This window comes from Ceratotherium simum, chromosome 17 (assembly GCF_057802395.1).
Source record: "Ceratotherium simum simum isolate JZ-2026a chromosome 17, ASM5780239v1, whole genome shotgun sequence".
NCBI classification, from domain to species: Eukaryota; Metazoa; Chordata; class Mammalia; order Perissodactyla; family Rhinocerotidae; genus Ceratotherium; species Ceratotherium simum.
The window spans coordinates 14,147,803-14,172,683 of record NC_141916.1 but is presented as its reverse complement, the minus strand read 5'-3'; the positions used below and the strand labels follow the sequence as shown (position 1 = coordinate 14,172,683).

Genomic DNA, 24,881 nt, shown 5'->3' with positions numbered 1-24,881 from the left:
CAGTTATCACAATGCTCTTGGCACATTGTGAGTGGTTAATAACGGGGGAAATTTATGCTGTAATTTGCCTCTCCCAAAATTGATGCAGCTCTTAAAATCTTTCTTGTGAAAACAAAAAGAAGTTTGAAAATAATTTTTACATGATATTTTTAATTTCTTCTCCATAATGCACTCATTCCTTATAATTTATTGTGTATATGGAAACACTAACATTCTGCTTATGTTGAAAATATCATCTAGAAGTGATTATTTTTACTTGAAATATAATTTCCTAAATTCTCACTCTGGCAAATTCTTATTCTTGTTCTAAGCCTGCTACAACACCCTCAATGAGTAAATCCTTCCCTTGGGGTCCAATCAGTATATAGATATATACAAATAAAAGTTAAATTCTAATTATTTATTTATATAACTGTAAAACTAAATGATCTATAAAATCATTGAGGTTATAAATTACATGTTCTTTCTTGCATTTATCCCAGAGTATACTCTGGCACTCAGCAGAGTATGTCTACTATTTATAATTGGTAAGTAAATAAACATTTATTATCAAATTAATAAAGTAATAAAAAAATTGGCATGGCATTATATTATCAAACCTATCACCATTAACAAAAAAATCCTTAACATTATCTGATTTCCAGTTCATAATGAAATTTCCTGTCTGTATCTAGTGTGTTCATGTTTACATATGTGTGTTTGTGTGTAGATAGTAACATGGAAATCATACAAAGAATGTTTCGCCGTCTCTTTGGATTATAATAAATTTCAGAAATTAATAGTCATTGAGAATTTAGAAATATCATTGTACATAATTCTATCATGAATATAACCCTGTTTTGAAGAATATAAACCTAAGTGCATATCCTACAGTTCCACCAAAGTGTTTGATTATAATAAAAAGAATCTCAGACTTATAGTCATAAATTAGGTTAAAGTACTGATTCTGCCTGAATCAAGGGATGATGGAAAGTCACTTAATTACTGATATTCAATTTCTATATATACAATAAGCAGAATTATCTATCTTGTTCCATGTTCACATGGATTATCGATTGTATATTTATTAAGTCTCTCCAAGATTTTGAGATTTCTGATGGTAAAACTGTGTGCCTTTTTTTGTCTCCCTATCTTCATGTTTAGCTTGCTGTAGTCACTCAATTAATTCTTCTCAAGGGCACATGAAACGTTCACCTAAATAAACCAAATTCTGGTCCAAAAAGCAAAATGAACAAATTTAAAGACTAGAATCATAGAATATGAATTCTCAGCCTATAAAGGAATTAAACTAAAAATAAATAATAGAAATATATCTATGATTATTTGGGAATTGAGCAATATAATTCTAAATCATCCATGGGAAACCAGAAATTCTCAAGGGAAGATTAAGCGCATCTTGGACTAAATGAAAACAAAAACACAACATATCAAAATTGGGGGAATACAGAGGCCGGCCCGGTGGCATAGTGGTTAATTTCACATGCTCTGCTTTGGAGGCCTGGAGTTCACAGGTTCTAATCCAGGGCATGGACTGACGCACCACTCATTGAGCCATGCTGTGGTGGCATCCCACATACAAAATAGAGGAAGATGGGCAGAGATGTTAGTTCAGAGCCAATCTTCCTCACCAAAAAAAAAAAAAATTGGTAGATACAGGTAGCACACTGCTTAAAGAGAAATTTACAGTATTAAATGCGTATTTTGGGGAGCAATTAAAATCATACTCTCTCTATATATGTATATGTGTTTTTGTGTCTCTGTGTATACACACAAGTAAACACATACAATTGAAATCAAAACACTTTTTCCATATTAGAAAATTTAAGTAAGAGGTGTAAACTAAACATAAAACAAGCAGAGGGGAGGAGATAATAAATATTACAGCAGAATTCAGTGGATGGAAAACAGGAAAACAATAGAGAAAGTCAATGAAACCACAACTTAGCTTTTAAAAAAAATATTAAATTGAGAAATATCTAGCAAGACTAAGAAAGACACAAACTACTAATACATGGAATGAAGGAGAAGGCATAACTATAATTCCACAGATATGAAAAGGAAAATGAGAGAATATTGCAAACAGCACTATGTTCATAAATCTGATAACTTAAATGAAATGGACCAATTATTAAAAAATACAAACTACCAAAATTCACATCAGAAGGCATGAATATCTCGGTATTTATTCAAGAATTTAAATGTGTAGTTAAAACCCTTTCAAAAATAAAACCCCAGGTTCAGATGATTTCGCTGGTGAATTCCACCAATCTTTTTTTTTTCTTAAATGTCCTTTTTCTTCCCCTCCCCCAAACCCCAGTGCATGGTTGTATATCCCAGTTTAAGTCTTTCTAGTTGTTCCATGTGACCTGCCACCACAACATGGCAACTGACAGACCAGTGGTGTGGTGTCGTGACTGGGAAATGAACTCAGGCCTCCGAACTGGGGAGAGTGCGGAACTTTAACAACTAGGCCCTCAGGGCTGGCTACTATCAAACTTTTAAGGAACAAATTATATTAAATCTGTACAACTCTTTCAGAAATCAGAAGAGTTGAGAACATTTACCAACCCTTTTTATGAAACTAGCATTAGCTTAGTTTGAAACTAGAAAAAATAAATTACAAGAAAAGGAAATTTCAGGGGCCGGCCCGGTGGCGCAAGCGGTTAAGTGCTCATGCTCCGCTGTGGCTGCCCAGGATTCGCCGGTTCGATCCCGGGCGCACACCAATGCACCGCTTGCTGAGCCTTGCTGTGGTGGCGTCCCATATAAAGTAGAGGAAGATGGGCACGGATGTTAGCTCAGGGCCAATCTTCCTCAGCAAAAAAAAAAAAGAAGAGGATTGGCATCAGATGTTAGCTCAGAGCTGATCTTCCTCACACACACAAACAAAAGAAAGGAAATTTCAGCCCAATATCTCTCTTGAATATAGATGCAAAAATTCTTAACATAATTTTACTAGCAATTCAAATACAGTAATATATAAAAAGGATAAGACACCACAATTAAGTTTGGTGTTGCATATCTCTACCTGGCACCAGATATGTAAATATGAATTAACCAAAGCCCATTTCCTCAACATTAAGTAGATTTTTAATAGAAATAGACATATGTACAAAAAATTGCAATAGGGGAAGGTAAGAGTAAAAAGTTTTAGAAGAGCAGAGAAGAGAGAGCACCTACTCCTGGCTTGGCAAACAGGGAAGATTTCAAAGATTACATGACATTTAGATTAATCCTTAAATAAAAGTGTGTGTGTGTGTGTGTGTGTGTGAGAGAGAGAGAGAGAGAAAATGCCTAGCAATTACAAGAAATGGTGAACAATTTCATGAGGTCAGAACAAAGGTTACACAGGGCCTACGTTCTATAAAAGGTTGTATATACTTAATTAATTTTTTCAGAGAAATGAAAAGGAAAAATAAGGGTCCAAAACAATTTTCTGCATTAAAGGAAATGTTCTATAATCTGTATTGTCCAATGTTTTAGCCACTAGCTGCATTTGACTGCTGAGTACTTGAAATGTAATTAATGTAACTGAGGAATTTTATTAATTAATTCATATTTTTAATTTAAGTAACCACACGTGCAACTTACACTGTGAAACGTACAGTCTAGCAAGGATGACCCCTGGTTAGCAATGAAAATATATTTACTGCTGCAAAGATGAAACAGAGGGCATCATGGAAACATAAGAGTTTGAGAAAATCAAATAATCAGAGAAGTCTGCCAGAAAGACAGTAAAATTAAAGCAGAATTGCTGAATGAGTAGAAATGATTTGAGGTGCCAAAGAAACCACTTCTAGGAGGCAGAGAACGTACGGGAGTGTGACTGTCCTGAAGGAGAAGGGGTAGTGTCAGGTATGAAAACAAGTAAACAAACAAAACCCACAGATGCTCTCAAATGGCAAAAGTGAAGGTGGCTGGTATGAAATGAATCTGAAATTGTAGGAGGTGGTCAAATCATACAGGGCCTTGGCCCAGTTACTTGACACTTTATATTGAGGGCGTGAAGAAACTTTTTCGTTTTTTCTGAAATGTGAGAAGTATAAATTTCTTAGAACAAGATTATATTCCAATGGACTCAATTCCATCCCCAGCTGAAAGATTACATGTGGATCTTGTTAATGAGAACTCTGGGCTGGAAGCACGACTAAGAGGGGATAACATGACATTGGCGGTCTTAGTAACTCAATGTCCAAACTGTCAGATTGTCTCTTGTCTAATGATGTTGGGGAAGTTGGTTATCTGTTAAAAAAGCAATAGAAATAGATCCATATCTCTCATAAGAATAAATTCTGGATGGATGAAAGATATAAATGTAAAAATAAAAGCCACAGAAGTATTAAATATAAATGAATATTTATATAATTTTGAAGTATTTGTGGAAGGATGTCCTAAGAAGAATAGGTCACCGAGAGTTCATGATAGCCTGTACAATCTTTTTGAATTGAACCACACCATAAAAAAGTTAAAAGATAAGGAAAGGTTTTGAAAATACATGTTGCAACAGATAAGACATACCAAGGGTTTATATCCATAATACAAAAGTATATCCTACTAACAAATAAGATTATATAAACATAATGAAAAGTGAACACAAGTTATGAATAACAAATTCATAGATGAGAAATAGAAGTATTAAAAAGTTCAATCTCTCTATTAGTTGGAGAATATGAAGTTTAAAAGAATATATAATATTTATACACTAAGCCCTTACTGTATCCTAACCACTCTGCTAAGCACTTTTATACATTATCTCATTTGACCTTTACGATATCCTATGAGTTAGGAGTAGTAGTCTTATTTTATGAGTAGAGAGACTGATGCTCAGAAAGATGAAAACATTTTGGAAGTTTACAATGACATTGGATCTCTTTAACCTCAAAATCCAGGCGCTGTGATTCAGTCTATATGACAATGGTTTTACCATTAAATCAATTGTGGTGCCATTTTTGTCTCTCTTTTTGCAAAACTTGTATATGATTTACCATATCCCGTGTTGGTTAGTATATAATGAAAAGGACTTTCCTGCAGGAGGAAAATTTTGAAGTATCAAATTTAATGCTCACTTATATGTTATACCAATACTTGTATATGTGTGAATGAATGCATAAAAATAGACTTAGCGTTGTAACTAACGATGTGGAATTGGTAGCAACCTAGTTCCCTAAATCTTAATCAACAATGAAATTATTAAATTATATACAAATCTCTGGTATTCTGGGAAATTGTTATAAAGGATGAGTTCCGTCTAGATAATTTGACAAGGAAGTATATCCATTATATGGGGTTAACTGAAAAAAGGAAAATTACAGAATATTTTGTGTAGTAAAATTGTATAAGGAAAAATATCTCTCTGAGCACGTGAATGTGATTGTGTTTGTGAGTGAACATATAGAAAAAATATCTGGTAGAACACACTGTAAGTATTTAATATTGGTTAATTTGAAGATTTCAGGACACATGGAGGATTGGTTGGAAACATAACATTGGTTGGCCATCCATGTTACTGTACACTGTTGACTTGATACTTGATTCTCTGACACTAGTTGCTCATAGTATTAAGCATATATTACTCTTAAAATTAAAAATAAAGTCTCAAGTACTCTTCTGACTTTTAAAGATATTAAAATGCTTTTTTATTCATTAATTCTGCTTTGTGCTGGTGGAGATGTATCAACGACTAAAACATGGGTACTACCGTAAGTGAAGTTTCCACTGGGGTGTAGCTCAGCCCTGTGTTTAAGCAACCCAAAGGAAGTGAGAACAAATTATCTCCTGAGTTTGGACTGAGTGCCACGTGCAAATTAGGAAAATGAAGTGCAGCCAAAGGGAGACCAGGTTGATAGTATAAGGTGGTTGGTACACTCCCACTTTCATCTGACTATGTTGCTTAGGTTTTCAGAAAAGTATATGTCATGGCATCACTCTATTTCTTGAGCTTCTCTCTCCTTGCACCCTCGCTTTCCTCACTCTGGTCTTTTATGGATTTATATGGTGACCAGGCAAGGTAAAATTGTTTTATGTTTCGATAGTATTCAGTATTCATCTAATCCAGGCAGCTCTGAAAGGTTTTACTTTCCAGTCACTCAGCAGGATTCCCTGGAAATTTACTTAAAGAACTCTCAGGATTTCAATAGCAGCTTCTTGAAGTTCAAGTCAGAACAACACTTATGTTTGTACGGAAAGATAAAAAAGATAAAGAAAAATTTATTTTATTTATAACAGAAGCTGTAGAAAACTTGCATGCCATCAATCCTGTACTTTTTCTATGTGAGAGGCATTTTTGTAATAGAGGAAGGCTGAAGTAAATGACAAAAAATATCCTGAAGTATAGTATGAATGCATTACATCTCATATTTTAAGTAAATGAAGAAAAATCTTGGATTATATTTCTGACTGGAATCATTGGATGTATCAGAAAGTAAGTATTGTTCCTATCTGTCTACAAATGTATTTTTATCTTTCTCCTATCCAAAGTTGGAATAAATTGCAGGGATCCTCACATTATCACTTTAACATATTTATTCTTATTAATTTTATGTTTTAATATTTCAGTCACTGTTCAAACCACAGTAACAGTCTCTGACTTTGATCTTCCAATTTTGCTGATATGTTAATGACAAAATACGTATATTCCTAATGGAAGAGAATCTTGATTGTCAGAAAAAATAAGTGGAAGAAAGGCACAATACCAGCTTTGACGCTTATCACCTGCTGACTAACCCAGTTCATGCTGTAGAAAGAGAATGATACAACAAATACTATTGAGAACCTATATCATAGATAAAATGCTTGTTGCTAAGAATAAAGAGAGAACAAGGCAGGTAAAAATCATATATATTAGACTTTAGCGATTTGTGGTTTCTGTATACTAAACCTTAAAGAAAATTTTATTCATTCTAATTATTTCTAGAAAGAAGGCAATGAGATATTTGGCATCAAAAAACGCTCTTATGTGGTCCTTCTTGTCCTCAGGCAAGTTTAAGAGTAAAAAGAAAAAGTGAATATAGTAAAAAAAAAAAAAGTCAATTGTTAATTTAAGTAAGAAACATAAAAATGATACAAACAGATCAGTACGTTGTAGAACTATATTATTGATATGGCTCTATCTATGTGAGCATTAATCAATATCACTGGCTTCTGTTTTCTTTCCTATTAGTAAGAACTTTACTCTTGTTTACAATCAGGGTAATTTTAGTCCTATATTTCTGTGATTCTGCACATATTTATTTCTGTTGGTCATATTTAAAAGAATATATATTAAGAATAAAAATAATCATAGCCAATACTAAGTTCAGGAATTGTGATTGAGTCATCAATTTCCACCAAAGCCATGTAAGACAATAAAGTTTGTAAATGACGTCAGAATTAAAACCCAAAATTAGATATTTCTGTCCTAAAAGCAGATGGTCTTCAAAACTGGAAAATGATGTCTTCATACCCAAACTAATGCATAAATATTGTTGTAGAAACATATAATTAAAAGTTATATTGCACAAATAGAAAATGTGGTATTTGTAGAGGTTTTATGTAAATAAAGTCTCTGATGTGGGGACTTTTAACATAGATCTGTGAATACGTTTCTTTTTCAATGAAGGACGTGTGAAATTTTTCTGCTTTAATAGGAGTGGATATTGCAAAAATGCTACAGGGAAGAAAGTCCACCTCTTCATTTCATTGGAGCTATTAATACCAATATTTAAATCTTTGATTCATGTACAATTCATTGTTCTTTCTTTTTGTTTTGTTTTTCACCAATAGATTTTGCTTAAAGAAAAAAGTCAGTATGAGAAACCACACAATGATTACAGAGTTCATACTCTTGGGCATATCAGACAACTCAGAGCTTCAGGTTGTAATTTTTGTCTTTTTATTTATAGCTTATTTGTTAAATGTCTTTTGAAACTTAACCGTCATCATCCTCACCTTGACAGACTGTCATCTAAAGACTCCTATGTATTACTTCGTCCGGAATTTCTCCTTCTTAGAAATTACATTCACCAGTGTTTCTATCCCAAGATTTTTGTGGGCAATCATTACTAAAATCAAGACCATTTCCTATAACAATTGTTTAGCTCAATTATTTTTCTTCATCTCCATGGGTGTGTCTGAATTTTTTCTTCTAACTGCCATGTCCTATGATCGCTATGTTGCCATCTGTAAGCCTCTCCATTACACCACCATCATGAACAGGAAAATCTGCTCCCTGCTCATCTTTAGTTCATGGCTAGGAGGTTTTCTTACTATCTTCCCACCACTCATGCTTATCCTCCAGTTAGATTTCTGTGCTTTCAGTGTGATTGATCACTTCTCTTGTGACTATTTCCCCATTTTACAATTCTCACGCTCAGATACATGGCGTTTAGAGATGATTGGCTTTCACTTTGCTTTTGTTACTCTGCTGTTCACACTGGCGTTAGTGATTCTGTCCTACATGCGCATCGTTAGTACTGTTTTGAGAATCCCGTCTGCCAGTCAGAGGAAAAAGGCTTTCTCCACTTGCTCCTCTCACATGATTGACGTTTCCATCTCCTATGGAAGCTGTATATTCATGTATGTCAAGCCTTCAGCAAAAGAAAGAGCATCATTGACCAAAGGAGCAGCTTTTCTCAACACTTCAATTGTCCCCATGCTGAACCCTTTTATTTACACCCTGAGGAACCAGCAAGTAAAACAAGCTTTCAAAAACTTGGTTCATAAAGTAGCATTTGATAGAAACAAATGAAAATATGTATAACATGAATGAATGTCACTGTGAAGATACAATAAAAGAATTAACTTTAACAATGTCCTCCTATATCCATCTCACAGATACCTGCAACGCTGAGCTCATTTCCTTCAGCTTTCTTTTTAACCTAAAAGTGACTATGTTGTGTCTTCCTTTCAAATTATCTATAGGTTCCAGGTAATCATTTATTTACAATTCTGAATAGAAAACCAATGGCTAGAGAGCATAAGTTACTTTGCTGATTCTTCTGAATAATAAAAATATTTTATACTGTAATGGCTAAAGGAGTGTACACTGTTTTAACCAACTTACTCTTAAAATTTTCTCCTGTTAACTAATATAACAGTTTCTTTCTTAAAGTTATATGAAATATGAAATAAATTAAATATCTGTAACAATCATATTTTTTGTATGCTATCTGCAGTATCTGTTAAATTCTTCCCACTCATCTGATGGACTTGGATATTTAATTTCCTTCTTACAAATAATTTGAAATTCATAATATCCTATATTTCTTAGTTATACTGAAGGCATGTGTTATGTCTCATTTTACGTACTCTCCTTGTTTATCTGTATTTTTTTTAAAAAGATGAAGAAGAAGAATATTTGGGCAACTACCATTACTCTTATGCCTCCTGAAAGTTTGATAGGAATTTCATAAATAATAGCTATTCTATAGAGAGCATTTATTCTGTGCCATAAGCTGAACTAGGTATGTTTTATACCAGATCTTATTTAATTTTTACAGATATATACCAAATTAGACAAGATTATCTCTTTTTAACAAATGTGTAAATTGATGCTCAGAAAAGTTGAGTAATTTCCCTGAGGTCTTGAGTTATAATAGCCAATATGATAGCCTGATTTGAAAAAACAAAACAAAATAAATAAACAAAAAACTTGTGTTTGTTCTATTTTATGCATATTTGAAACTCTGTAAGGACCTGAAATTTTTGCATAGTTTTTACTAAGGATTTGCACAATTTTACTGTTTTTTTTCCACTAATATTATCTCACTTGGGCATGATTATATTATTATAGTCTATTCAGAAAAGGTACTAAATCCTATTATAGTAATTGGCATGTAAAGTACAACGTTAATCAATAAAAATAAGAAACTCTTCAACTGCCATTCCTGGATCACGAGTGAGCAGGAGAAAAATTTATAAAGTATTAGCAGTATATGGTACCAAAACTTGTTATTGGAAGGCAGGTTAAAAATAATGGAGATAATGAATGTCCTTAGTACAATGTGATAGATTACCAGTTTAAAAAATTGCATGGAGAATGTGGTAGAGATCTGCATCAGGAATTAAGATATTTGATTTCTAATCTCTGTCTGAAAAGTAATGTTAAGGGAAACAAACTTCATGCTTAGTGTTGTTTGCTTGTTGTCACTTTTTTTCCATCTCATTGGACACTGTCCTTCAAGCTTCTTTTTCCAATTTCAATACTAATGTGTATTATGTTTTGTATTCCTTAGTGTTTTACGTACATTGCTGTTCTGGTAATTTTGATTCACTGAATTAGTCCCTTTGAGCCAGCGGCAGAGAGAATAGACAAGAAATTAACTGGCTTGTGCTACATAAAATCCATGTAGAAACCATACCAGAGAGTTTTAAAACACCTCCTGATATTTTTTTCTCTTGTATATTTTCTCCTTTCTCACTCTCTGTAGTCAAGGAAATATATCCCTTCTGGATAAAATGGAACATTTAAGATAAAAACATTGACAATAGAAAGCAAATTTATTCAATGAGAGCAAATGTTTTCAGAATTGCTGGTTTCCCTGGATTACAACATTGGTAGTTACTAATATTTTTTATATTCCAGCTATTCTGAGTGATAGTGAACCTGTAAGAAAATCAGAGGTAAGTCGGACATACGAAAGGCAAGGGAAGTCTCCCAAACGTTATCATTGATTCATTACTTGCCAGCTCAACTTTTAATCAAATTAAATAGGATATATTGGAGTTTTATTTTGTAACTGGGTATATTAAAAAATATAAAAAGTTTATTGTATTTTGTTTTATTATATCAATTTATTTATTCTATATTAACGCCAGGAAATTACTATCCCAGTCTCTGTGTGTTTCTAATTGAATATAGGCTATGTACTACTTTGTTTAAGAAAATAGATGTTAATTTTTGGTAGTCTGAGATTATATTTGACATTTGCTAGCTATATGAATATATCTAAGTACATAACCTCTCTGAGCCTAATTCTTTATTTGGGAATAAAGATAAAAGTTTCATAGATGTGTTTTAAGAGCTCAATGAGGTAAAATATAAAAGTCATTATTATTTCACTGGAATAAATAACATCTTTGCTAAATGACAATTAATATGAATATCCTTCCCCAAATTAATTCCAAGTGACAGAAAAAATAAAGTAAATAAAACAACTACTCTTAAAGAATATTAAGTGCCACATGATTTATAGATGGTTTTCAGTTATATTATTGCAATTAATTCTCCAAAACACCCTTGAAATTTAAATTCCATTTTAAACAGAGAAAACTGAAGCTTAAAGAAATTAAGTAATTCATCCAAAGTCACAAATCAATTAAGTGGCCATTTGTATTTTTAACCCATGTTTCTCAAACTGCAAAACCCATATACTTTCTGTGATAAAAATTTACCCTAGAATGTCATAAATAAAAAACTAATAGTGTTTTGATGACATAATCTTATTATTTTTTTAAGTTTCTTAAAATTATAGGTGGCTAGCGAATGAAGTAAAAGTATGAGGTTATGCGTTGATATTCTCCATAAACAGATATGAGTGTTACTATTCCTGAAATTATCATTAAATATGATGTCATGATGTATATTTTCCCTTGATTTTATTCTATGAACACTGCATGAATGCTGAGCATCGAATCTGTCCATCATTATTGGAATGAAGAAATATAAATGATTCCGATGTCTCAGGGACATAGCCATCTAAAATAGAGAAGAAAAAAAAATGGTGAAAAGCATCTAATAAAACAATCCTTCCAACTACTGGATGAGTTCTCTTGTGTAGTCTTTGTTTCTTCCAGGCGAAGGGAAGTTCGTAAAGGAGCCCTGTGTCACGGCCAGAAGCCCAGAATAATTGAGCAGTGCCTAAAGTAAATTTAGAGTAATTATGAAGCTGAATTAGATGTTACCCACAACAATGAATTAAACAATTTTCCTTTTCTCTAATGTACTAACCTAAACCCTGAACAACTCTTTAAACTCATAAAGTAGAAAGAAACAGAGTGATATGGTCAATAAAGTACATTGCTTTGGAGATATGATTTGTGAATTTTTTCTAATGACCTCTAATGAAGTATAAGAGAAGAAGAAAGAATTTAGTAAAAGTAGAAAAAGTGGAAACAATTAGACTTTCAAAGCTATTGCATTACTAAGGGATATTTCCACACAATGCAACATAAAACATTATTAAAAACAAAAACAACAACAACAAAACACACCAGAAATAAAATGGAACCAGTCTAAGGCTCTTCTCTCAGTCTGTAAAAGAAACATCCTTTGGTCCTTCAAACATAATGTATCCTTCAACAAAGAGTCCCTTTCTCACCTTGGGCATCAAAGAAATCGTTAATATCTAGTTTATCTAAAGGGTTATTGATAATATTAACTTGACGGTAGGGCTTTTCAAAGGGCAAAATATGAGGATGTTTTCAGAATGACTCCTTTAAGATGCTTTGTAGCCATCTTATTTAACAAATATGAAATATTATTGTTAATTTTCATTTTCAATAATTCAAAGATTCTGTCTCAGGGATTCTTAGAAGGCAAATAAGAATTGATTTTGTTGAAATGGTTGGAAAGAAATATAAAGCTTAATAACCTAAACTACGTTCTTCCGGGAGGAAATATGGATCAGCATTCAAAAATAAAAAGCTGAAAAGATGAGTTAAATGCTTGGAGACAGCCTTCAGACTGTGCATGACTTCATACTCCGCATCCTTAGGATGGCTGAAAGCTCTAGGAATCACAGGCCCCTTGTTAAACATTGAAGTTTATTACTTTCAAAAGGCTGATGAATGAATGAATGCAGATAATTGTTATCAGGCTTATTTGATGCTGGTGAATGAATACAATCCACTGAATTTTTGTAAACATTTTTACATAAAAGAATAGTATACCAACCCCAGTTCTGTGATATTGGATCATCACTTGCTAGAGTTTCTTTAAGCCTGTTTTCTCTGGTTCTAGAAGACTTGCTATATATTCACCTTCAGTGATGCTGACCAGAACACTTCCAATAACTACTAACATCTTCATAACTTCTCATACATTCCTTCACAGGTTTAATCAGTAGTCAAAAAGTATAAGTCACGGTACTATTATTCAGAAAAGTGTTCAAATTAGGAGGACACTTAAGAGGAAATACAAATATGCAAAAAAAGTTGAAATAAGATTAAAAATATAGTGCAATGATACATTATTCACTATGGAATGATAATGATATAATATATATATTTTTAAAAACCTGGATTTCCAATGCCAGGAAGTTATTGCAGAAATTTCAGTCTTGAGATTGAAACCCAATCTTGTCTATCTGATGAGAATGCATTTTGTGACTTCAAGATGTTATGAAAAACTTGTGCTGTCAATGAAAAGCAAACCCTGATGAAGGAAGAGTGATGTTACTGAGCAGGAGTAAAGTTAATTAAAAGGATGAATTGTGAAGAAATTTAATGAAAGTAATTTTGAAATAACATTTTATGATGTTTTCTTTTAAATTACATATAAAAAATTTGGCTCCCTTTACACGTCCTTTGTTATAAATTTACTTACTACAGGAAATTTAGGCCAACTAGATAAATACATCTTGAAAAATAGGTAAAGCAGGAAAATACATCTTGTAAAACAAAGATACAACCTATGTAATGTATGGCCTAGAATTTAGCATAAAATAGAGAACTGCACCCTATGGCAGTATGTGATTCAACAACAAAGTCAACATTAATTATTAGACAAGTGTTTATTTTAAAGCTACTATGACTAAACTAAGCATTGGATTATGTTGAAGTAACATTGAAGATAAGACTCTGTCCTAACTTTCAGAAATGCCAGAGTAGTGGAGGAGTTCACAGGAGATTTCAGCATGGGGTTGGAAAGAATGAGAGAAGAATTCTTATGGAACTCATACAACGAGTATTAAACCTAACGTTGTAGGAATAATAAAAGTGGTGATTTTGAGTGTCATTGAAATGTGCTACCCACATTGCCAGTTATACATACATATGTTATTTAATGCAACCTTCACAATCTTTCTCAGAAAGATTACTACTACTATTGAGGGGCAGAGAAATGAAGTGGCCATTGGTAGCAAGCTTTGCAGGCTGCAAATATCTAACATGCCTCAAATGTGGTGATCTAATCCTAGCAGAAGTTGAATGAAGTGGATTGTGTGTGCGGGTGGGATGGCGGATGGTGATGGGGTGGAGAAGTCAGATACATCATGGTGGGAGAGGTCACCATGCACACAGAGTGGAAGAACAAGACTCAGATTCACCTGCCTAGAATGCCTGACAGGCACTGTATAACCAGGTGATTCTACTTCATTTTCGTTGGTTGTTGTTGTTCCTATGTGATTCTCTTGGTGTTAAATTTATTCATTACTACTGATTTTAGACACAGCTTTTACACAGGACATCATCTTAATCCCAAAGTTTTCAGCTCAGTGGTTAGGGAACATTTTCTCCATTGAACAAAACCTTACAAGGCTCTTATTAAATGCTAAGCATCTTTCTAAATGCTGCATGTATATTAACTCATTTAATGCTCACAATGACCTTATGAGACAGGCTTGTGTACAGAAGAATAAGCTGTGTATTTATAGATCAAGCACCGAGGGTCTAAGTGATTTTCAGACCTGGTAAGAGGCTTGGATTCAAACCTAGATATCCTCATTCTTCCATATGGAAATATCTGTGGTAATACCATTTAAATTTTATTTTAAAAAAAGAAAAATTAAAGCTTACTATTTTATTTATTTATTTATTTATTTATTTATTTATTTATTTGTGAGGAAGATCAGCCCTGAGCTAACATCCATGCTAATCCTCCTCTTTTTGCTGAGGAAGACCGGCTCTGAGCTAACATCTATTGCGAATCCTCCTCCTTTTTTTTTTCCCCAAAGCCCCAGTAGATAGTTGTATGTCATAGTTGCACATCCTTCTAGTTTAAAGCTTACTATTTTAAAAACACATACAAATAAAGAAATGAAAGTATTACCCTAGCTGTCTTGGATAGCACTTATCTAATTCTTTAACTGAGGGAAATTTTTCAATAGAATAATAATAATAATAGTCATTTTAAATAGAAAGGGAAATAAGTTGTATAAAAATAAAGGTCATGAAAATGACATTTAGATAGTCTGAAATGTCATAAAATATTGCCAGGGATTCAGATGTAATCAATCTAAATTTTAAATCCTTCCAGTTTAAATTATTTTCCATGTCTTTCTCACTTCTGTCTCTATATCTGAAATTGCTCTTGGCAATGACTTTAGTATTTCTGAGTTCCAACGAGGTAGTAGTAGGAGTTTGAAAAGCTGAGTGTTAGCAAAAGTGGATAGATAGCTGAAGACAAAATAGTCACTTAAAAACATAACAAAATATCTTTCCCATTTTTGGCAACTCTCAATGTAATTGAATGTTTTGTGTTTTTTTTTGGTGAGGAAGATTGGCCTTGAGCTAACACTTGTTGCCAATCTTCCTCTTTTTGCTTGAGAAAGAGTGGCCCTGAACTAACATCTGTGCCCATCTTCCCTCTGTTTTGTGTGTGGGATGCCACCACAGCATGGCTTGATGAGTGGTGTGTAGGTCTGTCCAGTGAACCCACGAACCCAGGCTGTGGAAGTGGAGTGTGCTGAAATTAAACACTGTGCCACCGGGCTGGCCCCTGTACATGAACTTTTAACTCACATAGATGGAGAAAGTTGTATAGGGATTGGAACAATAGCACAAAGGTGGTTCTCATTGGGTAGGAATCTCGTGGGCACATCTCTCAGAGTTCACAGGTAATATTTGCGTTCAGAAAAGCCTAGGAAAAATCCCTGCCCAGCCACTTCAAGCTTTGTGATATTGTATTTTTTTAAGTCTGCCTCAACCAAAAAGTTTTCACCTGTAAAATGGAGGAAATCAGAGAATCATTGTCATTATCAAGTTGCTTTAAATTTCCCTGGGGGTGAAATGACATAACATTTCAGCCAAATTCTGGCTCCACACATGGATATGTGGTAAGCCATTCTTCAAGTTTGTTTTTTGTGCTTTCTCCCATAGGTCTGGCAGGAGAAAAACAAATACGCAACTGAAAAATGAGAAACCAGACAGAAACAACAGAGTTTATCCTCCTGGGACTGTCAGATGACCCAAAGCTTCAGGTGGTGGTCTTTGTCTTTCTGCTCATCACTTACCTGCTCAGCATCACTGGGAACCTGAGCATTATCACTCTCACCCTGCTGGATTCCCAACTCCAGACCCCCATGTATTTCTTCCTCAGAAATTTCTCTTTATTAGAAGTTTCATTCACGACTGTCAGTATACCCAAGTTCCTGGGTACCATTATTTCAGGAGATAAAACCATTTCTTTTGATGATTGCATTGCTCAGTTATTTTTTTTCATTCTCTTGGGAGTCACTGAATTTTATCTTCTGGCTGCCATGTCCTTTGACCGTTATATTGCCATCTGCAAACCTCTGCATTACACAACCATCATGAGTCAGAGAGTCTGCACACTCCTCGTCTTCTCTTCATGGCTAGTTTCATTCTTAATCATATTCCCTGCACTCATGTTGCTCTTAAACCTTGATTACTGTAGGTCTAATATTATTGACCATTTTACCTGTGATTATTTTCCCCTGCTCCAACTTTCTTGTTCAGACACAGAATTCCTAGAGATAATGGGGTTTTCCTGTGCAGTGTTCACACTAATGGTCACTTTGGCATTGATATTTCTGTCCTATGTATACATCATCAGAACCATTTTAAGAATTCCTTCTACTCGTCAGAGGATAAAGGCCTTTTCCACGTGTTCTTCCCACATGATTGTCATCTCCATCTCTTATGGCAGCTGCATTTTTATGTATATTAAACCCTCAGCAAAAGACAGAGTGTCTTTGAGCAAGGGAGTTGCTGTGCTAAACACCTCAGTAGCCCCCATGCTGAACCCCTTTATTTACAGCCTAAGGAATCAGCAAGTCAAGAGAGCTTTCATGGACATGAAAAGATTATTTTTCATGAGCAAATGAAATAATGTAGTGTCAGGAGTTAGAGACACACTGCAGGGCAATTTAAAAATATAAACCTGAAATTTCAGTAGCTTCTTCAAATCAGAATGGCCTCCCTGTCATCCTTGTTCATTCTCTTCCTTTTTTTTTCTAGTAATTTACGAGCGCATTTGTTTAATATATTTCTCATTCAATGAAATGATTTTTCTTATATCTTTCTGACTCCCATTCTTCTGAACACTGTTAGTTGCAACTTCTTAAACAATAATTATTTTAAAAAGTAAAATTGTATTTTGAGTTTTGTTTAGGAAAGGAAAATGATCACCAAGAATGGAAGAGACAATGTATAAATATTGATATGATATTTTACTTTACACAGAAAATATAATTTTGTGATTTTCATTTATATCTGACAGACGTTCCTTTCACTGTCTTATAGGTAAAAAAACCTAAATGCCACAAAATTTACTGAAAAATGTAAATACTTTCATTTAAAAACCAAGAAACATTACCTGTTGCTCACTTTAATAGGGCAAGTCCATATAATTTACATGTTGACAAAACAGCATAGATCTTTAACACAATTACTTGTGTAGATATGGTGCAAAATAGATCTCCATATTTCAAATCCCATAGCAACTCAATAGATATTGGTAGATACATACAAACAGACAAAAGAAACAGCCATTTTAGATATAGAGAGTGAGTTAACTTTCTCTAATTCCATAGAAGGTGATCTCTGCTTTTATATATATATACATGTATTTAATGTATATGAACATACACAGTTCCTTCTCAAGATTTGGACTAGTTTGAAACAGGATATGAATCCAAATTATTTTATACCTAAACGAAATCATTTAAGTTTTGTAGTTAATAAAAACTTCATAACAAAGCAAGATTTTCCATTTTATATAAAATGAGGATTTCATCTGTTAAAATACTGTTCATTTCATTCTACTGTAGGTATTAGTAAGTACCTAAAGTATTTTGAAAAGATATGTGTGTGTGTCAGTGTGTGTATAAAGGTGAAAAAAGAATTATGGATACTAAAACGTATTCTAAATTATATAAACTATTTTTGGTAATAAAAAATATATTATAATTTTAATTAGTGGCACAACATTCCTAATGATCATTATGTGATATATTCAATTGAGAGATACAGCACAGGAGAAAGAAAAGAAAGTGACAGAAAATTGAAGGAGATTCAAAATATTAGAGGAAACTTATGAACAGTCTCTCTATTTGATTTCCTCCTGTCTGAAGTATAATTTGTATGTTAAATAAGACAAATATTTGACAAATGAGGTTTCTATAACTTTTAAGCATATATTTCTCCATCAGTAAATTAAGTATAATACCAGGTCAATCAGGTATACATAACTTACTATAAGGATGGAAATATATCTGTAACACATGTAGCATAATTAGCTATCAATAAATTGTAGCAAGTATTAAAATTGTTCTCTATGTCTAACCATTATAGTTGTATGTACACATTATATTTTTTAAAGTGGTAAGAACACTTAATAGGAGATCTACCCACTTAAAACTTTAAGGTCACAATACTGTGTTGTTAACTATAGGCACAATGATGTATGGCAGATCTCTGGGACTTAGTCATCTTGTATAACCAAAACTTTATGCTCATTGATTAGCAACTCCCCCATTTTTCCCTCTCCCCTCCTCTGGCAACCACATTCTACTATCTGATTAGATGACTTTGAATATTTTAGGTACCTCATACAAGTGCATCCACACAGTATTTATCTTTTTGTGATGGGCTTATTTTACTCAGTTTAATGTTCTCGAGGTTTATCCCCGTTGTCACATACGACAGGATTCCGTTCCTTTTTAAAGATGCATAATATTCCATTGTATGGAGTTACTACATTTTCTGTATCCATTCATCTTTCCACGGACATTTAGGTTGTTGTCATATCTTGACAATTGCAGATATTGCTGCAAAGAACATGGAAATGCTATCTCTTAGAGACACTGATTTCAATTATTTTAAATATATGCCCAGAAATGGGATTGCTAGATAACATGATAGTTCTATTTTTGTGTGTGTGTGTGTGTGTGTGAGGAAGATTGTCCCTGAGCTAACATCTGTGTCAATCTTCCTCTATTTGTATGTGGGATGGCACCACAGCATGGCCTGATGAACGGCACATAGGTCTGCGCCTGGGATCTGAACCTGTGAACCCCAGGCCACTGAAGTGGAGCACGTGAACATAACCACTACTCTACTGCGATGGCCCCTTGATAGTTTTATTTTTAATTTTTGAAGAACTTCCATACTGTTTTTCATAGTGGCTGTACAATTTTACATTCACACCAACAATGTACAAGGATTCTAATTTCTCCATATCTTCACCAACACTTGTCATTTGTTTTCTTGATAACAGACATCCTGACAAGTGTGAGGTGATATATCACTGTGGTTTTGATTTGCATTTCTCTGAAGACTAGCGACATTGAGCATATATCATATACCTGTTGGCCATTTATTTCCTTGTATTTCTATGTCTTCTTTGAAAAAATATCTACTCAATTCTTCAGCCCATTTATTAATTAGGTGATTAGGGGTTTTTGTTTGTTTCCGGTTTTTGCTATTGAGTTGTATGAGTTCCTCATATATTTTGGGCATTAACCCCTTATTGATACAGAGTTTGTAAAATTTTTTTTCCATTCTGTAGGTTTTCTTTTCATTCTTTTGATTGTTGATTGTTCCTTTAATGTGAAAGAGCTTTTCAGTTTGATGGAGTTCCACTTTTCTATTTTTGCTTTTGTTGCCTATGCTTTGGGTGTCATGTCCATTAAATCAATGCCAAGTCCAACATCATGAAACATTTCCTTTATGTTTTATTCTAAGGATTTTTAAAATCATAAGTCTTATGCTTAAATTTTAAACCTATTTTCAATTGACTTTGTGTATGGTGTAAGATGAGGGTACAATTTAATTTTTTTGCATGTGGATATTAAGTTGTCCCAACACCATTTGTTGAGGAGACTAACCTTTCTCCATTGTGTGTTCTTGGCACACTTGTCAAAGATCAGTTGACTGTACATGTGTGTTTATTCTGAGCTCTCTATTCTCTTCCACTGGTCTATACGCCTATCTATATGCCAGTACCATAGCATTTTAATTACTGTGACTTTGTAATACATTTTCAAACCTGGAAGTGAACTTTGATCTCTTTTATCAAGATTAATTTGGCTATTCATGGTCTTGTGTCGTTCCATATGAACTTTAGAATTATTTTTTTCTATTTCTGTAAAAACTGCCATTGGTAAATTGACAGGGATTGCATTGAATTTGTAGATCACATTGGGTAGCATGGACATATTTACAGTATTAAGTTTTCCAATCCATGAATGCTGGATGTCTTTCCACTGGTTTGTGTTTTCTTTAATTCCTTTCATTAGTTTTTTATTTTTCAGTGTACAAGTTTTTTACCTCCTTAGTTACGTTTATTCCTACGTATTTTATTCTTTTGGGTGCTATTTTAACTGACGTTTTTAACTTAATTTCCATTTCAGATAGTTCATTAATAGCATATAGAAAGGTAACTGATTTTTTAATTTTGATTTTGTATCCCAAAAATTTACTGGATTCATTTATCATTTCTAACAATTTTTTTGGAGTCTTGAGGGTTTTCTATATATAAGATCATGTCATCTGAAAATAGGGATACCATTTATTTATTTATGTAACCTAATTATTCTGACTGGGACTTTCACTACTATGTTGAATAAAAAGGCAAGAGTGGAGCCAGAAGGTCCTTAATCCTAATACTATAATTGGCTTATAAATTGCAACATGAATGAATCAAAACGAGAAACTCTTCAACTGCCATTCCTGGTAAGCAAGAGTGAGTAGGAAAAAAAGTATAAAGTATTAGCTGTATTATGGTACCAACTATTCTTATCAGAAGACAGATTAAAAATAATGGAATTAGTGAATGTACTTAGTACAATGTGGTAGATTACCAATTTAAAAAAATGGCATAAAGTATTAGGTAGAAATCTGCATCAGGAGTTAAGATATTTGGTTGCTAATCTCTGTCTGAAAAATAATGTTAAGGGAAAAAAACTTCATACTTAGTATTGTTTGTTTCTTCTAATTACTTTTTTTAGTCTCATTGGACACTGTCCCCCAAGCTTCCTTTTCCAATTTCAATAATAATGTGTATTATGCTTTGTATTCCTTAGCATGTTGTTTATATTTCTATCCTAGCAAATTTGATTCACTGATTTATTGCCCTTGAGCCAGAGACAGATAGAAGAGGGAAAATATTAAGTAGCTTGTACAAGTAAAATCTATGTAGATACTATGCCAAAGAGTTTTAACACACTTTCTGATTTTTTTTCTCTTTTTGTATTTGCTCCTTCTCCCTCTCTACGGTTAAATAAGTATCTTCCCCGTGGAAAAAAATGGAAAGATAAGACAAAAATGCCAATAATAGAAAACATACTTGTTCAGTGGCAAAGGGAATGTTATCAGAAATGCTGGCTCCCCTAGATTACAAGGATGGAATCTGCTAATATTTTACTATTCCAGCCCTTCTGGGTGTTTGTGAACCCATATGAAAGACAGTGAAAGTCTCCCAAATCTTATAACTGATTCATTATTTATCAGTTGAACTTTTAATTAAATTAAACAGCACACACTGGGATTATAATTTGCAACTTGATATATTAAAAAGTATAAAAAAAAGGATAGTATATGTTGTTTTATTACATCAATTTATTCATTCTCTATTAATTCAAGATGGGAAGTTACTATGTCTACATCTCTGAATTTCCAATTGAATATAGGCTATGTAGTACTGTGTTTAAGAGAACAGACTTTAATTTCAGGTAGTATGAGATTACATTTGACATTTTGAGCTATATAAATGTTATTTAAGGTATTTAATCTCTCTGAGCCTCAGTTCTTCATTTGGGAATAAAGATAATAGAAATTTCATAGGTGTGTTATAAAGACTAAATGAGATAAATAATAAAATTGCTTAATATGACACTGGAATAAATAATGCCTGTACTAAATCACAACTACCATGAACATCCTTCTCAAAGTCTGGAATTAATTCCAACTAAAAGAAAAATAAAATAAATAAGGCAGCTATTCATGTATCCTATTAAGTGCCACATAAATTATAGAGCATTTTCATTTATATTATTTCAATTAATTCTCGAAAACACTCTTCAGATTTCAACTTAATGTTAAACAGAGAAAACTGAAGCTTAAAAAAATTGTTACATCCTAGTCTCAAATGTATTAAGTGGCTCATTTGTATTTTTATCCATGCACTTGTAATGGCAAAACACATATACATTTTATGATAACAAATTGATCCTATAAAGTCATAAATAAGAAATTAATAGTAAGTTTTGATGTCATAATTTAATAATTTATTTACTTTTCCCTTCTTGTTTAAATTATATATGGCTAGTTAATGAACTGAGAGCATGAGGTTATGAGTTGATATTCAGCTTCAACAGGTATAAGTGTTACTATTTCTGAAAATATTATTAAATGTGATTTGGTGATCTCTTTTCCTTTATTTGTTTCTATACATAGTAGCATGAATTCTGAGAATTGAGTCTGCTTATCATTCTTGAAATGAAGAAATACAAATTTCTCAGATTTCTCCAGGGAAATAGTCATCCAGAATATTTATGAAGAATATTAAAAGACAATTTTAATAAAAGAATTCTTCCAATCACTCAGCGGAGTCTCCTATGGAGATTTTGTTTCATTCAGACAGAGAGAAGGTCTCAGATGAACTCTTTTTCAATTCTGAAGAATGATTGAGCAGTGCCAAAAGTGTATTTTAGTGCAACTATGAGACTGAGCTAGATGTTACCCATAACAGTGAATTAAGCTCTTTCCCTTTTCTCTGATATGTTAAGCTAAACATGAACAACCATTTTATTGAACACTTCAATAAAGTAAAAAGAAACAGAGTGACGTAATCAATAAAGCACATTGCTTGGGAGACACTCTGTCCCTATTTTTCTACCGACTTTCAATGAGGCTGAACTGAAGAAGAGATAATTGAGTAAATGCAAAAGATGAAAAAAGTAGATTTTCTAAGTTAACGCATTACTAAGGGAAATTTCCACCCTGCACAACAGAAACACCTGACATGAAGTGGAACCAGTCCAAACTGCCTCTCTCAGTCTGGCAAAGGGACGTTCTCTGAGCCTTCAAACCTAATGCATGCTTCAAAATAGTCACTCTCTTACCCTGAGTATCAGTGCAATTTCCGTTATCCAGTTTCTCTAGAGGGTCATTGTTAAGATATACTTATGGTAGGGATTTGGGAGGGCAAACTCTCAAGATGTTATAAGAATGAAAGCTCTGAAGATGCTGTCTAGCCTTCCTTCTTAACCAATGTTAAGAATTACTTTTTATTTTAATTTTGAATGGCTTAGTAGGTCTGTCTCAGGATCCGTAGAAGGGAAGTGAGAATTAATTTTGACGAAATGAATGGAAGGAAACGTAAATCTCAGTAGCATAAGCCATTTTCTGGCAAGGGAATATATGGATCTGCGTTCAGAAATGAAAAGCTGAAATGAGGAGTTAAGTGCTTGAAGATGTCCTACGCTACTCTAACCAAACATATCCTTGCATGGCTTATGGCTCTGGGAGCCATATGCACCTTGTTGATATCCAACTTTATTTCTCAAGATTTGTAAATATAGAAAATCTGTATTAGGCTTATTTGACGTTGGTAAGTAAATATAATCCATTAAATTTTTGTAAACATTTTTTACATAAAAGTATGGGGTACTATCTAAATTCTCTAATATTGGACCATATATGCTAGAGTTTTCTTCTGTTTCTTGAAGACTGAGGATGGGTGTGTTCATTCTTTGTGGTGCTCACATGAACTGTTCAAATATCACTTTAAACAATCCTTCACAGTTCTTCATACACCCTTCACAGCTTTAATCAACAGCAAAAATGGGCAAGTCATCATATTATTATTCAGAAAAGTGTTAAACCTAAGAGAAAAAAATAGGAAAATCAGACATGTAAAAAACATTGAAAAAAGATTGGATATGCAGTGCAATGATGCAATACTCATTATAGAAAAATAATAGCAATAATACAATATTTTTAATTGAGGTCATAATAGTTTATAACTGTGAAATTTTAGTTGTACATAATTGTTTGTCAGTCTCCATATAAATGCATCCCTTCACCCTTTGTGCCCACCCCCCAACCTTCCCCCTGGTAACCACCAAACTGTTCTCTCTGTCCATGTGTTAGTTTATCTTCCACACATGAGTGAAACCGTACAGTGTTTGTCTTTGTCTGGCTTATTTCACTTAACGTAATACCCTCCAGGTACATCCATGTTGTTGCAAGTGGGATGATTCTGTCTTTTTTTATGGGTAAGTAGTATTCGATTGTATATATATATACCACATCTTTATGCAATCATCAGTCCAGGGACACTTGTGTTGCTTCCACTTCTTGGCTATTGTAATAATGCTGCAATGAACATAGGGGTGCATAACTCTCTTTGGATTGTTGATTTCAGGTTCTTTGGATAAGTACCCAGTAGTGAGATAGCTGGATCACAAGGTATTTCTATTTTTAATTTTTTGATGAATCTCCTTACTGTTTTCCATAGAGGCTGCACCAGTTTGCATTCTTACCAGCAGTGAATTAGGGTTCCCTTTTCTCCACAACCTCTCCAACATTTGTTATTTTTTTGTCTTGATGATTACAGCCATTTTAATGAGTGTAAGGTGATATCTTAGTGTAGTTTGATTTGCATTTCCCTGATGATTAGTGATGTTAAACATCTTTTCATGTGCCTATTGGCCATCCGTATATCTATCTTGCAAAAGTGTCTGTTCATATCCTCTGTCCATTTTTTGGTCAGGTTTTTT

General features: G+C 33.3%; 2 protein-coding genes across 2 annotated transcripts; both read left to right on the top strand.

Moving 5' to 3' along the window:
• Nucleotides 1-8,116: 8,116 nt before the first annotated feature.
• LOC101406456 (olfactory receptor 6C3-like) lies at nucleotides 8,117-8,725 on the top strand. The gene has a single exon (XM_014786779.2). The coding sequence runs from the start codon at nucleotides 8,132-8,134 to the stop codon at nucleotides 8,723-8,725; it is 594 nt and encodes a 197-aa protein (XP_014642265.2). The 5' UTR covers nucleotides 8,117-8,131.
• Nucleotides 8,726-16,049: 7,324 nt separating this feature from the next.
• On the top strand, nucleotides 16,050-16,982 carry LOC101406719 (olfactory receptor 6C1-like). The gene has a single exon (XM_004429180.2). It carries the CDS (start codon nucleotides 16,050-16,052, stop codon nucleotides 16,980-16,982), a length of 933 nt encoding a protein of 310 aa, XP_004429237.2.
• Nucleotides 16,983-24,881: the final 7,899 nt, after the last annotated feature.